The 16,814-nt window shown below is 42.4% G+C and overlaps 1 protein-coding gene across 2 annotated transcripts in view; it reads left to right on the forward strand.

The window, feature by feature from the left end:
• Positions 1-16,814, forward strand: part of BAG4 (BCL2 associated athanogene 4) — a 36,700-nt gene that overhangs the window by 2,143 nt on the left and 17,743 nt on the right. The window contains exon 2 of one of the 2 annotated variants that reach the window (XM_003269579.2): positions 14,024-14,131. The exons of the other annotated variant lie outside the window; for it this stretch is intronic. Coding sequence (XP_003269627.1) covers positions 14,024-14,131 — 108 coding nt within the window. The remainder of the gene's footprint in view (positions 1-14,023; positions 14,132-16,814) is intronic. 2 annotated transcript variants of the gene reach the window in all.

The raw sequence follows: 16,814 nt of genomic DNA on the forward strand, positions 1-16,814 counted from the left end.
CATTTATATGAAATGGCCAGAGTAGGTAAATCTAGAGACAGAAAGCTTAATGGTTGCCAGAGGTTGGGGGACTGGCGGTGTAGGTGAGAATATTCTTTTTGGGATGATGAAATGTTCTAAAATCAGGGCCTGGTGAGATGGCTCACACTTGTAATCTCAGCACTTTGAGTTGCCGAGGCTGGAGGATTGCTTGAGTCCAGGAGTTTGAGACCAGCCTGGGCAACATAGTGAGACCTTGTCTCTAAAAAAAAAAAATAAATAAAAATAAAAAACAAAAAATAAGAAATGTTCTAAAATCAGTGGTGATGGTTGTACAACTCTGAATATACTAAAAACTGCTGAATTGTACATTTTAAAAGGGTAGAGTTTATAGTATGTTGATTATATCAGTGTAAACAGTTGTATGAGAAAAACATGTAGCAGTGATAAATTATTTTTTATTTTTGTTTTTTATTTTTGGGACGCAGTCTTGCTCTGTTGCCCAGGCTGGAGTGCAGTGGCACAATCTCAGCTCACTGCAACCTCCACCTCCCGGGGTCAAAGTCTCCTGCTTCAGCCTTCCTAGTAGCTGGAATTACAGGCGCCTGCCACCACGCCCGGCTAAATTTTGTATTTTAAGTAGAGATGGGGTTTTGGCATGTGGGCCAGGTTGGTCTTGAACTCCTGATCTCAGGGTATCCTCCTGCCTCGGCCTCCAAAAGTGCTGGGATTACAGATGTGAGCCACAGTGCCCGGCCAAGATTAATTATAAATTAAAGAAAGATCCAGCTGGGCGTGGTGACACGCCTGTAATCCCAGCACTTTGGGAGGCCAAGGAAGGCAGATCACCTGAGGTCAGGAGTTTGAGACCAGCTTGGCCCACATGGCAAAACCCCGTCTCTACTAAAAATACAAAAATTAGCCGGGCATGGTGGTGGGCGCCTGTAATCCCAGCTATTCGAGAGGCTGAGGCAGGAGAATCGCTTGAACCCAGGAGGCGGAGGTTGCAGTGAGCCAAGATCACACCATTCCACTCTAGCCTGGGAGACAAGAGCGAAACTCCACACAGGAAGGGGAACATCACACTCCGGGGACTGTTGTGGGGTGGGGGGAGGGGGGAGGGACAGCATTAGGAGATACACCTAATGCTAAATGACGAGTTAATGGGTGCAGGAAATCAACATGGCACATGGATACATATGTAACAAACCTGCACATTGTGCACATGTACCCTAAAACCCTAAAGTATAAAAATAAAAAAAATATTAAACACTACCATATACAGAAAAAAAAAAAAAAAAAAGAAAGATCCAGATTTTCTCATACGTAGGTCATGGGACTATAGAATGGTGAAATGCTTGGCCAAATTAGACCAAAAATCAGTTGAAGTGCGGAAAGGGGAGAGGACCTCTAAACTGATGACTGACTTTTGCTGGGCCTGCTGTATTATCAAAACCAAAGTCTGTTTTCTGGGATACAGTTAGGGAGGGTTGGGTAGACTAAAGAAGTTAAGATTTCAGCAGTGTGTAAGGAGTTGTCAGGTGTGGTTTGAGTGCCCATAGGGTGGGTGATGGTGCTGAAGTAGTTGGAGATAAAGGTGGAAATGTGTAATGGGTATTTGTAAACCATTGTAAGAGTTTGTACTATCTTTCAGATTGATGATTCTGAAACTTTAAAAGTATAGGATGGTAATTTTTCTGTAGCAATAGAAAACTCATACCAAAGATATGTATGTTGGCCGGGCGTGGTGGCTCACGCCTGTAAACCCAGCACTTTGGGAGGCTGAGGCAGGTGGATCACCTGAGGTCAGGAGTTCGAGACCAGCCTGGTCAACATGGCGAAACCCCGCCCCCACTAAAAACACAAAAATTAGCCAGGCATGGTGGCGCATGCTTGTAATCCCAGCTACTAGGGGGGCTGAGGCAGGAGGATCATTTGAACCCGGAAGGCAGAGCTTGCAGTGAGCCAAGATCATGCCACTGCACCCCAGCCTGGGCAGCAAAGCAAGACTCCGTCTCAAAAAAAAAAAAAAAGGATATGCATGTTGTCACAGATGTTGCAGTGTTTTTTCCAGATTTGTTCTTTTGACTTTTTTTATGTTTTGCATTTTTATAGTATTAAATCTGTCAAATTAAAAAAACAAACAGTATAGGAACCTTTTATAACCTTGCTACTCAGAAAGTGTGTTCCATGGACTAGAAGCCTTGGTGTCACTTGTGAGGTTGATAGAAATGCGAAATCTCTCCTCTTCCAGACTTACTGCTGCAATTTATTAAGATCCCCAGGTGATTCATATGCACATTAATATTTGAGAAGCATTGCTCTATAGAACTGATTATATTTAGATGATGTACTGAACTACAACACAGACTTGACTATATTAACACATTTAAGTATGGCAGGGAAAAAATTAGAAATCTATCACTCTCTATTTTTTTTTTTTTTTTTTTGAGATGGAGTCTCGCTCTGTTGCCCAGGCTGGAGCGCAGTGGCCTGATCTTGGCTCACTGCAAGCTCTGCCTCCTGGGTTCACGCCATTCTCCTGCCTCAGCCTCCCGAGTAGCTGGGATTACAGGCGCCCGCCACCACGCCCGGCCAATTTTTTTGTATTTTTAGTAGAGACAGGGTTTCACCGTGTTAGTCAGGATGGTATTGATCTCCTGACCTTGTGATCCTCCCGCCTCAGCCTCCCAAAGTGCTGGGATTACAGGCGTGAGCCACGGCGCCCGGCCTTTTTTTAAAAAAATTTCCTTTTTTTGAGATGGAGTTTTGCTCTTTTTGCCCAGGCTGGAGTGCAGTGGCGTCAACTTGGCTCACTGCAACCTCCATCTCCCAGGTTGAAGCGATTCTCCTGCCTCAGGCTCCCAAGTAGCTGGGATTACAGGCACCCCTCGCCATGCCTGGCTACGTTTGTATTTTTGGTACCTGGCCACTCCCTCTGTTTCTTTAGAGTAAAACTTTAGGCTGGGCACGGTGTCTCACGCCTGTAATCCCAGCACTTTGGGAGGCTGAGGCGGGCGGATCACCTGAGGTCAGGAGTTTGAGACCAGCCTGGCCAACGTGGTGAAACCCCGTCTCTACTAAAAATACAAAAACTAGCCGAGTGTGGTGGCTCACACCTGTAATCCCAGCTACTTGGGAGGCTGAGGCAGGAGAACCACTTGAACCTGGGGAGATGGAGGTTGTAGTGAGCCGAGATCACAGCACTGCACTCCAGCCTGGGCAACAGAGCAAGACCTTGTCCCAGAAAACAGAAAACAAAAAACAAAAATTAGCCGGGCGTGGTGGTGGGTGCCTGTAATTGCAGCTACTCTGGGAATTGCTCAAACCAGGGAGGCGGCGGTCGCAGTGAGCCGAGATCATGCCACCGCACTCCAGCCTGGGCTACCTAGCGAGACTGTCTCAAAAAAAAAAAAAAAAGGAAGTAAGGGAAAAGAGAGTTGAGAAACCTCTTTTGAACTAAAGGGAGAAAAGTAACAAGTTTGGAGTTGGAGCAGAGGGGCATTGACAGCTATTGGTCTCCTTTCGTGGTGGAGTAGGAGGCTAGGTCATCTGACAGTAAGGGAAGTAGAATGGGATGCTCTGTGAAATTTATGTGGTAAATGTTTGAACCAGATGCTAGGGCAAGAGGGACAACACAGAGAAGCATTTGGAAGAGATCCAAATGAGTTTGAAAAGTTAAGTTATGATGGTCAGTATAGCAGCATAAGGTGATTTATTAGTGATTATGAACTATATAGCTATACAAATAATTTATCATGTACTTTACAAATAATTTTTGTCTAATTATGAAAAATATAAGCAAATCTGTAAATGGAATTTATGTAGCACGAGTGCTACTGATTCCTCTGCTGTTAGATTTGCTTGGGCTGGGGTTTCAGTTTGGGGGAAATGTTGGTAAGTCATTTTGGAAAATGTAATCACATATCCACTTTAAAGGAATTGACTCCAGTCTTCAGCTGGGATTATTTATTTCTCAAAAGAGAAGAAATAAATTAGTTATCTTGCATAATTTTGATCAAATTTTCTTTGGCATAGAACTTTAATTCACATTATTGTGGCTTGTGAAAACATTTTATTGCCTTTGTTTTAGTTTGTATTTCATTCAACAAATAAAAAGTTTGGAAAGAGTTAGTCACATGATAAAATTGGTAACTTAGTTTATAGAATAGAGTTCAGCTTCAGCCAGTTTCCTGTGAAACCAAATGCTATTTCATAGAATTAGTGTCATGTTGGGAGGGCCATGAGCTACAGACTTTCACTGTTACTAGGGATATTTTTAGATTTGTCCCATTTTGTCCAAAAGGAGGAAAAAAAAGACAAAGACATTTTTTTCATTAAGACAATAAAATTATACTTTTTAGTGCTTCATTGAGGACATTCTTTTTTTCATTAAAAATTATGGCATAATTTACATAAAGTAAATTTCACTGTCTTTAGGGCATAGTTCTGTGAGTTTTGATAAATGCATACAATTATGTAACCACCACCACCACAACTGAGCTATACGTACCGACCCATCTTTTTTTTTTTTTTTGAGACGGAGTCTTGCTCTGTCGCCCAGGCTGGAGTGCAGTGGCGCAATCTCGGCTCACTGCAAGCTCCGCCTCCCGGGTTCATGCCATTCTCCCACTTCAGCCTCCCGAGTAGCTGGGACCACAGGCGTCTGCCAGCACGCCTGGCTAATTTTTTTTTTTGTATTTTTAGTAGAGATGGGGTTTCCCCATGTTAGCCAGGATGGTCGATTTCCTGACCTTGTGATCCGCCTGCCTCGGCCTCCCACAGTTCTGGGATTACAGGCGTGAGCCACTGTGCCTGGCCACCTTTAAGCTTTTGCAAGTGTAATCAACCAGGTAAGGGTGGTAAGGGCTATTTCCCAAAACTTCTCCTGCCGACTCAAAAGTTAGGTTCCTCGGAGTAAAACAGGCTCTTCACTGTTTTCAAGGTTATTCCAGTTTCCCTGTATTCTTCTATTTAATCTCAGCTGCCACAGTCAGACAGATGGAAAGCATAAGGACACTTTTTTCCTTGTATCTGTACTGGAAACCTTAGCAGCAGATAGCAGTCATTCTTTTTGATGCTTAAATGATACCGTATTATGTCAATGGGAGTCCCTTTTTCTTGGCTTCTGATTCCTTTGGACATAACCCATTGATTTTTTCTTTTTCTTTTTCTTTTTTCTTTTTGTGGAGAACAGGGTCTCACTATATTCCCCAGGGAGGTCTCAAACTCCTGGGCTCAAGCTATCCTCCCGCCTCTGCCTCCCTAAGTGCTGGGATTACAGGCGTGAGCTACCGTGTCTGGCATGACCCATTGATTTTTGATAGCTTCCTTGATGTCTCAGGCTTTGTATATATTTTGTCCCGAGACACATAATCAGCCATTCCTTAAGAACTTGGTTGTATTTTTCTCCCAATTGGAGAATTACATTTAGAAACCGTTAAGTCAGGATCTGAGCAGGAAAACAGGAACCACACTAGTTAGAATTTGATTTAGGAAATTAGCTAAACAGGTTATTGGAGTTCTGAAAAGGGAAAAAGAGAACACAGAAGTAACAGAAAATAGTAAGTGGAGGAAGCAGCTACAATTCCTAGGGCTGGGGAATAAAGGGAAGAGGTTGGGGTGATTAGAGCCAGAAAACTTGGAAGAATGGCTGGGCGCAGTGGCTCACGCTTGTAATCCTAGCACTTTGGGAGGCTGAGGCAGGTGGATTGCTTGAGCCCAGAGTTCAAGACCAGCCTGGGCAACATGGCAAAATCCTGTCTCTACAAAAAATACAAAAATTAGCCAGGCATGGTGGTGGGCCCCTGTATTCCTAGCTACTCAGGAGGCTGAGGTGGGAGGATCACCTGAGCCCAGGAGGCCGAGGGTGTGGTCAGCTGTGATTGTGCCACTGCACTGCAGCCTGGGTGGTGGAGTGAGACCCTGTCTCAAATAAATTAAATTAAATTAAATTAAAATAAAATAAAAATATAAAAAGAACCTGGAAACTTGGAAGAGTGGCCAGGAGGTGGCGCCTCCTACCTGGTGCAGGTACCTCTGAGGACGTTTGGGTTGGAGAGTGTTGTTAACTGACTGCTGCATACAGGTTGAATGGCATTGCGGGGTTGACACTGACAGAAACAGCAGACAGGAAGAAGCAAGTCCACTGTCTCCTCCTCTAGCCTAGCATAGTGTGTTGGCAGAACCAGAAAGCAAGCAAGCTGGGAGGGAGAAATGTTTGTAGACTTCCAGCCTTGCATCACAGAGCCAAGTATAGAATGCTGTGCTTGCGGCCGGGCGCAGTGGCTCACGCCTGTAATCCCAGCACTTTGGGAGGCTGAGGTGGGCGGATCATGAGGTCAGGAGATCGAGACCATCCTAGCCAACATGGTGAAACCCTGTCTCTACTAAAAATACAAAAATTAGCTGGGCATTGTGGCGCATGCCTGTAATCCCAGCTACTCGGGAGGCTGAGGCAAGAGAATGGTTTGAACCTGGGAGGCAGAGATTGCACTGAGCCGAGATCGCACCACTGCACTCCAGCCTGGGCAACAAGAGTGAGACTCTGTCTCAAAAAAAAAACAAAAAAAGAATGCTGTGTTTGGACCTGAGGGGCAAGGGGCAATACCTTAATACTTGGTACAGAAATTACAGTTGGGTGCCTGGCATATATACCAATTGTTATTATGTTGTCATTGTGTCTAGACCTTTCCAAAGGGCAGAATTATAAAATAAGTATTTTAAAATAGAAAAGTAAATGAGTTCATACTTATATTAATTCAAATTTAACATTATAGGAATTTTAACTTCTTTGTATATTTTATATGAAAAAATCTTGATTCCTAACTTAATTACAAGTATTTGCACAATCTAACAATAATGTATAAAATAAGTTCCAAATAATGCCAGGTTCCAGTTCTGGCATGACAGCATCAAGAATTCTGTGGACCTAGTCCCCAGTGAAACTGGTGAACATTAATTTTAAAAAACAACAAATTACAGTTTCTGGAAATGGTCCTAGGGAGTATAGCAAATGAAGAAATACCTTTTTTTTTTTTTTTTAGACAGTCTCGCTCTGTCACCCAGGCTGGAGTGCAATGGCGCCATCTTGGCGATCTCGGCTTACTGCAACCTCCACCTCCTGGGTTCAAGCGATTCTCTTGCCTCAGCCTCCTGAGTGGCTGGGGTTACAGGTGTGTGTCACCACACCCAGCTAATTTTTGTATTTTTAGTAGAGACAAGGTTTCACCATGTTGGTCAGGTTGGTCTTGAACTCCTGACCTCGTGATCCACCTGCCTTGGCCTCCCAGAGTTCTGGGATTATAGGCATGAGCCACTGCGCCTGGCCATGAAGAAACATTTGTTCAAGAAAATCTACAAAACTCAGTAAGAACATTGGGTCTGTGATATTTGAACTAAAACCTCCTCCATCCCTCCTTTTTTGCAGCTAGTGAGATAGAAACTTCACTCTAGAGGGTGTAGCCAAGAACACAGGGCTCCAGCTCCATGTATTCCACCTCATTGCCTCAGTCAGAAGGTTTTCATCCTAGGAGGAGGAGTAGTGTACCAACATTTCTCATTTTGCCCCAGATGCCTGTCACTGAAGCAAAATTCTAGGTAATTGTGGCTGAGTGGTGGTGGTTCCTTTCTTTCACCCAGTCCCTACTCCTGGGATGGAGACTTGACCTTGGGCAAGGCACTGCTGAAAATACTGGGGCTCTGATCACCTTTCCCCTTGCTTTTCAAGCCGAGAAGACCTAAGTCTATAGCCTCCCTTCCCCCTGGGTACTCCACTTCGTAAAGCAGGGATGCCATTCAGATAAACACACCATTGTCCCCACTCTAGCTGTAGAGAGTAGCTCAGATGTTTTATCTGGAAGCAGAAGTAGGCTGTAAAACAGGTAGCTCCTAATCTTTTCCTAAAGGAACAAAGTATGGAGAAGCTCAGGAGTGTGGAGAAACTCAAAAAAACTGCGGAGGTTGTTGTGCAAAGCAATAGGGAAGAGACTGGTTAAATTCACTGGAGATGTAGGATAAACTATAGGCCAGCTAGTTTGCTGGAGAGAACCAGGAAAAGAAGAAGCTAGGAGGAGCCCTTTGGTATCAGAACAACTCTCAAACACTGACCTTGGGAACTAACTGTCCCTTTAGAGGGACCCAAATTTGATCTACTCAGTCTGTGGAGCAGTTTATGCCCCAGGGTGTTATTAAAACCAGTAGAGCAATCAGCTGGAAATTAGTGACGCTTTAACAACTAGATGTGGTCAAGGAAAGGTACACTCAAAGAAAGTCTTACAAAAATCTTTGTCATCCAGGATGACTGTGGGCATACCCAAGGCTGTGCCTTCTAATGAGCAATATCACATACTTCATACTTGAAGTTTGAGGGCAAACAGACTTTACAAAAATAATCCAGCTAGTTACTAAACAAACGAGCAAATGACAATAACAAGCTGAAGGTGGAAAAGGTGGGACCAGTAGTACTGAGAGTTGCTAAAATGTCTAGTTTCCAACAAAAAATTATGAGCTATGCAAAGACACAGAAAAGTATGACCCATACACTGGAAAAAAAGCAGATAACAGAAACTGATTGTGAAAGTGACCAGATGTCACATTTAATAGACAAAGACTTCGAAGTAGCCATTATATATGTTCAAATAACTAAAAAACTATTATTAAAGAAGCAAAGAAAGGTGTATGATAATGTCATGTCAAATAGGGAATATCAATAAAGAGATAGCAATTATATATTAAAAAAGAACCAAATAGAAATCCTGGAGTTGAAAAGTACAGTAACCAAAATGAAAAATTAACTAGAGGAGTTCAATAGGCTAGAACTGACAGAAGAAAGAATTCATGAATTTGAAGATAGATCAATACATATTATGCAATATGAAGGAGAGAAAAAAGGCTGACGTGTGGGAGAAATGTCAGAAACCATTGAACACACCAGCATATCAGAAATGATTAATAACAAGGTTAATATAACAAAAGATACAAATATGCTCTTTTCTTCTCTCAGATTCTTTAAAAGACATTATAGAAAGTAATAAGTATAACAATATAATGTTGAGTTTGTAACATTTGTAGACATAATGTGGATAACAATAAAATCACGAAAACGGGGAAAAGGAACAGACTTATATAGGAATAACATTCCTGTATCTCACTGGAATTAAGTTGGTATAAATCAGAAGCTGATTCTGATGAGAAGCATATTGTTAGCCCGGCTGGGTGCTGTGGCTCACGCCTGTAATCCCAGCACTTTGGGAGGCCGAGGTGGGCGGATCACAAGGTCAGGAGATCGAGACCATCCTGGCTAACATGGTGAAACCTCGTCTGTACTAAAAATACAAAAAACAAAAAAAAATTAGCCGGGCATGGTGGCAGGCACCTGTAGTCCCAGCTACTTGGGAGGCTGAGGCAGAAGAATGGCATGAACCTGGGAGGCGGAGCTTGCAGTGAGCCCAGATCATGCCACTGCACTCCAGCCTGGGTGACAGAGTGAGACTCCGTCTCAAAAAAAAAAAAAAAAGAAGTAAAAGAAGTATATTGTTAGCCCAAGAGTAACCTCTAAAGAAAAAAAAAATGTATGATCATTAAGTTATAATGCTGCATTTGAAAATATTCACTTAATGCAAAAGAAAGCGGTAAAGGTGGAATAAAGGACAGAAACACATGAGACATATAAAAAACAAAAAGTAAAAGTAGATGACAAAAAGTAAAAATGAAACATGTAAATCCAGCTATATCAATAACATTAAATGTGCATGGATTAAACAATCTAGTCAGAAGACAGACTGGATTTAAAAAAAAACAAGATCCAATTATATGGTGTCTAAAGGTGGCACACTTAAGGTTTAAAGATACAAATAATTTGAGAGTAAATGGATGGAAAAAGAAATATAATGCAATAAAAGATAAATGTTTGAGGTGTCAGATATGCCAGTTACCCTGTTTTGATCATTACACTTTATATACATTTATCAGAATATCACATGTATCCCAAAAATATGTACTACTTTTATTAATTAAAAATTACATATGTACACATATAAATACATATATATATATACATGTGTACTATATATATATATAAAAGAAATAAGCAAACGGCAACTATGAGAAAGCTGGAGTGGCTAACATTAATAGCAGACCAATTAGACTTTATTTACTTTTTATTTATTTATTTATTTTTGAGATGGAGCCTTGCTCTGTCAGCCAGGCTGGAGTGCAGTGGCACAATCTTGGCTCACTACAACCTCTGCCTCCCAGGTTCAAGCAATTTTCCTGCCTCAGCCTCCCAAGTAGCTAGGATTACCGGCATGTGCCACCATGCCCGGCTAATTTTTTTTTGTTGTTGCCCAGGCTGGAGTGCAGTGGTGCAATCTCAGTTCACTACAACCTCTGCCTCCTGGGTTCAAGCAATTCTCATGTCTCAGCCTCCTGAGTAGCTGGGATTACAGGTGCCCACCACCACACCCAGCTAATTTTTGTATTTTACTAGAGATGAGGTTTCGCCATGTGGGCCAGGTCGGTCTTGAACTCCTGACCTCAAGTGACCCACCCACCTCGGCCTCCCAAAGTGCTGGGATTACAGGCATGAGCCACCATGCCAGGCCTGAATTGTGTACTTTAAATAGGTGAATTGGATGGTAGTGAGTAAAACTCGAAAATAAGAATACCAGTTTTATGAGTAACAACTAATGGATGCAGTTTAGGTTTCTTTGCAGTTTAGCTTGTCCTTAGAGAATAAATTCCACTGAGGACGTACAGTCAAAATAATGTGAGCTAAAAGTCATTTGAAGTAATTCTTTTTTCTGTATGGTTATGTTACCAACTTGATTGTTAGTTATTGCATTAATTGACTTTTCCTATACTGAAACAACAATTCCAGAATTTTAGTAGCTTATAATGATAAACATTTATTTCTTGCTCAGGTTCTGTGAGTCCACTCTAGTGGTTCTTCTCTAGGCCCCAGGTTTAATTCAGGTCTACCTGTGTGTCTTCTCATCCTGAGACTTCAGTTGAAAACACAGCTCCCATGTAAGATAATATAGGTCTTGTGGAGGGCATGGGAACACAAGAGGGTTGCTAGAATTTGCAGTGACTCCTAAATCCTTTGTGTGGACTGGCACACTGTCACTTTTAGCCGTATTTGTTTGTTTTGCATAAAAGGTTAAATTACATTTTTTTGTTGTTTGTTTTTTTTTGAGACGGAGTCTCCCTCTGTTGCCCAGGCTAGAGTGCAGTGACGCGATCTAGGCTCACTGCAAGCTCCACCTCCCAGGTTCACGTCATTCTCCTGCCTCAGCCTCCCAAGTAGCTGGGACTACAGGCGCCCACCGCCACACTCGGCTAATTTTTTGTATTTTTAGTAGAGATGGGGTTTCACTGTGTTAGTTAGGATGGTCTCGATCTCCTGACCTCGTGATCCACCTGCCTTGGCCTCCCAAAGTGCTGGGATTACAGGTGTGAGCCGCTGCACCCAGCCAAATTATGTTTTTTACTTATGTGAGTTTGTGTTCACACCACCACATTCACTATCCCCCAGTTCTTCCTCATCTTGCCCCATTCCATATTTTATCTTTCCTTGTCCTCGTGACAATATCGGTTCCCAGTCACACTACTGTATGTATTTATTCTATTCTACAATACATACAAAATAGTTTAAAAATTAAGATAGTAATATCAGTACTAATAACATTATATGAAGAGTTTAAGATATTTTAAAATTTCTTTTGCTTTTAGAAAGGTACCACTAAGGATGTCCATGCAGAAAACTGTTCAAGAATTATTTGAATTATATTCTGTGTGTGGTTATCAAGTTGGTAGGTTTTTTCTTTTTAAAGATGGGGTCTTACTCTGTTGCCCAGGCTGGAGTGCAGTAGCACAGTCAAAGATCATAACTCACCATAACCTTGAATTCCTGGACTTCACCTCTGCCTCTCACCTCTCAGCCTCCTGAGTAGCTGGGACTATAGGCACCCATCATTATGCCCACCTGACATTTTTTGTGTGTGTGTAGAGACTGAGTCTCATTATTTTCCAGGCTGGTCTTGAACTCCTGGTCTCTGGCCTCAAGCAATCCCTTGCCTCAGCTACCCAAAGTGCTGGATTACAGATTGAGCCACTGCGCCCAGCCCAAGTTGGTGGGTTTTTTTTTTTTTTTTTGAGACAGAGTCTCTGCTCTGCGGCCTAGGCTGGAGTGCAGTGGCGTGATCTCAGCTCACTGCAACTTCCGCCTCCTGGGTTCAAGCTATTCTCATGCCTCAGCTTCCTGAGTAGCTGAGATTACAGGCACCCACCACCACACCCAGCTAATTTTTGTATTTTTAGTAGAGACGGGGTTTCATCATGTTGGCCAGGCTGGTCTCGAACTCCTGACCTCAGGTGATCCACCCACATCAGGCCTCCCAAAATGGTGGGATTATAGGCGTGAGCCACTGTGCCTGGCCAAGTTGGTGGTTTTCTTAATAAGATAAAATACAGTTTGAATTCATACTGATATTTACAATTCAAATTAAGGATTATAAGGTTTTAAGTTTCATTAGTCTTAAATCTGTGTCTCCTATCTCCCATTGTGAAAATACTGATTCCCAACAATACCAATGTAAGTATTCATTTGCAACTATAATACCCGCATAACAGTACCAACAGTGCTGATAATTATGATTACTGAAAAAAATTCAAAGTATTACTGAAAACAAAGTATTATGAAATGGACAAGTAGTGCAGTGAAGCTAATAGTGATAATCTCTGTTATTTCAGCTGCCAATGAATTTCTTTGTGAAATCATATTCAAAGTTTTAGAAAAAATGTCAAAGGTCCTGTTCAAGCTTAAAACTATACTTGGGCCGGGCACAGTGGCTCATGCCTGTAATTCCAGCACTTTGGGAGGCCAAGGCAGGTGGATCTCCTGAGGTCAGGAGTTCAAGACCAGCCTGGCCAACATAGTGAAACCCCATCTCTACTAAAAGTACAAAAAATTAGCTGGGCGTGGTGGCAGGTGCCTGTAATCCCAGCTACTTGGGAGGCTGAGGCAGAATTGCTTGAACCTGGGAGGCAGAGGTTGCAGTGAGCCGAGATCGTGCCATTGCACTCCAGCCTGGGCAACAAGAGCAAAACTCTGTCTCAAAAAAAAAAAAACAAAACCCTAAATCTATATAGTTGAAAGCAAAATAACTCATAGGATAATAAATGTATATAATAAACCAGATAATAGGTGCTCTGAGAAGTTTTGAGTCTATTTAGTCTTTTATCAAAGTTTATTGGCTTATTGCAAATCATTGCATTAACTTTCTGAGTTGGAGAGAAAGGCTGATGAAATTATTGTCGTAGCTAGATTTTTCTCTTTGGATTGGTAAACGTTCTGCATCGATGCCTGACACTGAGGCTGCCAGCGGAAAGCTTAGCCATAGCACAGAGTAGAATGTGAAAAACTAGGGTGTGTCAAGGCAAAGAAGTTGGAGATTGAAGTTGTATGTGCTTGAGCTAAACTCTAGTAGTAATGTCTTTGTGTTCCAAAGTTATTGGAAATATAACAGTAGTAAAGAACCATTTTGTTGCACTAATTAAATTAGTAGTCATGAGGATTAGTTATTGGAGAAGGATAGAGGTGATCTAATGTCTCTGATTTTGCTAATCATCTTGATGTAGTAGAATTCCTTTATATAGCATTTGGTGTGGTGGCATTGGCGAAACGGATAAGAACAGCTTTTTACTAGCTAATAATTGTTTTGTCCTAGAGCATTTGATTTACCATGTACTGAATAATTAGTAGTTTTATAGTGGGGTCCTATTGCCTTTTTTCTTTTATTTTTTGTTTTTAAGAGACGGGGTCTCTGTTGACCATACTAGACTCAATCACCTGAGCTCAAGCGATCCACCCACCTCAGCCTCTGCAGTAGCGGGACAAGAAGCGTGTGCCACTGTGCCCAGCTTATTGCTTTTTGTCTGTTGCTTTTTTTTTTTTTAATCCTTATAACCTGCCTCTATCAATCTATCTTAAAATGATGTATGAATGTTATTAAGAGTGAATTTATTTTTCTTTTTTTCTTAGGAGCAGCCACCATATCCTAGCTACAATTCTAACTATTGGAATTCTACTGTGAGATCTAGGGCTCCTTACCCAAGTACATATCCTGTAAGACCAGAATTGCAAAGCCAGGTATGGTTTAAAAACAGAGACTTTCTGAACTTTTTCTTAATGAATAGATTTATTTTCAAAACCTGTGCAGATTTCAGAGCAGTGATGAGTGTGTGTTTTTTTTCTTTGCTTTAATGGGTTCCATCATCTTAATGTTTTTAGCTCAGAGATAAGGAAATATCTAGGCAAATATACCTATAGCTTGAGGCATAATTATTTTTCAGGATCCAGAAACAACAAACATAAAATATACTTATTTTTGAAAATTTGACTTATTACAGACATTTAAAATATTTTAAACTTAAAAAAGTACAGAAAATATATACATTTTAAATCTAGCATACAGGGCCAGGTGCAGTGGCTCACAGCTGTAATCCCAGCACTTTGGGAGACCAAGATGGCAGATCACCTGAGGTCAGGAGTTCAAGACCAGCCTGGCCAACATGGTGAAACTCCATCTCTACTGAAAATACAAAAATTAGCTGGGTGTGGTGGTGGGCGCCTGTACTCCCAGCTACTCGGGAAGCTGAGGCAGGAGAATCGCCTGAATCCCGGAGACGGAGGTTGCAGTGAGCTGAGATCACACCATTACACTCCAGCCTGGGCGACGAGTGAGACTCCATCTCAAAACAAAAAACAAAAAAACCCCACAAAAATCTAGCATGCAGATTTGTCAATTTCTGTTTGCCACATTTGTTTCAGATTTTTAAGAAAGAAGTAAACCAAATATAATTGAAGCCCAATGACACTTCATTTACTGAAATTTTATTTATTTATTTATTTGAAACAGGGTCATTTTCTGTTGCCCAGGCTGGAGTGCAGTGGTGTGATCTCAGCTCACTGCACCCTCCTCCTCACAGGTTCAAGTGATTCTCCTGCCTCAGCCTCCAGAGTAGCTGGGACTACAGGCACGCGCCACCATACCCAGCTAATTTTTTGTTTTTTTTTTTTTGAGATGGAGTCTTGCTCTGTCGCCAGGCTGGAGTGCACTGGCGTGATCTTTGTTCACTGCAACCTCCGCCTCCTGGGTTCAAGTGATTCTCCTGCCTCAGCCTCCCAAGTAGCTGGGACTACAGGCATGTGCCACCACGCCTAACTAATTTTTGTATTTTTAGTAGAGATGGGGTTTCACCATGTTGGCCAGTGTGGTCTTGTTCGCTTGACCTCGTGATCTGCCTGCCTTGGCCTTTCAAAGTGCTGGGATTATAGGCAGGAGCCACCACACCCGGCCAGTTTTTGGATTTTTAGTAGAGATAGGGTTTCACCGTGTTGCCCAGGCTGGTTTCAAACTCCTGACCTCAAGTGATCCACCCACCTTGGCCTCCCAAAGTGCTGGGTTTACAAGCATGAGCCATCGTGCCCGGCCTGAAGTTATATTTATTATCCCATTTGTGTTTTTATGCCTTTACCACTTGCCTATGTATCCATAAACTTTATATACTTTTATTTTACATGTTTTTAAACTTGAGATGTGTGATTTCATACTAACAAACACACTCCTGCAGCTTGCTTCTTTTGCTCATCGTTGGTTTTCATCTTTCTGTTATATAAATATGAGATAAGAATTTCCCTAGGGTATGGAATTGTTGGGTTTAGGTGTGTACATTTTTTTTTTTTTGAGATAGAGTCTCACCCTGTCACCCAGGCTGGAGTGCAATAGTGCGATCTTGGCTCACTGCAACCTCCACTGCTCGGGTTCAAATGATTTTCCTGCCTCAGCCTCCCGAGTAGCTGGGATTACAGGTGCCTGCCACCATGCCTGGCTAATTTTTGTATTTTTAGTAGAGATGGGGTTTCACTGTTTTGGCCAGGCTGGTCTCGAACTCCTGACCTCGTGGTCTGCCTGCCTTGGCCTCCCAAAGTGCTGGGATTACAGGCATGAGCCACCATGCCCGGCCAGGTGTGTACATTTTTATTAGATACCGCCAAATTACTTTTCAAAATGGTTGTACTAACAAAGGAGTAATTGTCATATTTGCATATTTCCATTATATTTTTTTATCTAGCCATATTTCTGGGGTTTTTTTTTTTTTTTTTTTGGCCGAGTCTCGCTCTGTCACCCAGGCTGGAGTGCAGTGGCGCGACCTCGGCTCACTGCAAGCTCTGCCTCCCGGGTTCACGCCATTCTCCTGCCTCAGCCTCCCGAGTAGCTGGGACTACAGGCGCCCGCCACCACGCCCAGCTAATTTTTTGTATTTTTAGTAGAGACGGGGTTTCACTGTGTTAGCCAGGATGGTCTCGATCTCCTGACCTCGTGATCCGCCCGTCTTGGCCTCCCAAAGTGCTGGGATTACAGGCATGAGCCACTGCCCCTGGCTTTTGTTTGTTTTTTTGACACAGGGTGTTGCTCTATAGCCCAGGCTGGAGTACGGTGGCATGATGACAGCTCACTGCATCCTCGACCTCCTGGCCTCAAGTGATCTTCCCACTTCAGCCTCCTGAGTAGCTGGGACTACAGGTGCACATTACTATGCCCAGCTAATTTTTAAAATTTTTTCTGTAGAGTTAGGGTTTCGCCATGTTACCCAGGCTGGTCTCCCAATCTTGGGCTCAAGAGATCCTTCCACTTCAGCCTCCTGAGTAGCTAGGACTATAGGTGCACATCACCATGCCTTGCTAATTCTTTTGTTTTTTTGTAGAGACAGAGTCTTGCTGTGTTGCCTAGGCTGGTTTCAAACCCCTAGCCTCAAGCTATCCTCCCAAA

Source organism: Nomascus leucogenys, chromosome 8 (genome assembly GCF_006542625.1).
Source record: "Nomascus leucogenys isolate Asia chromosome 8, Asia_NLE_v1, whole genome shotgun sequence".
Lineage (NCBI taxonomy): Eukaryota > Metazoa > Chordata > Mammalia > Primates > Hylobatidae > Nomascus > Nomascus leucogenys.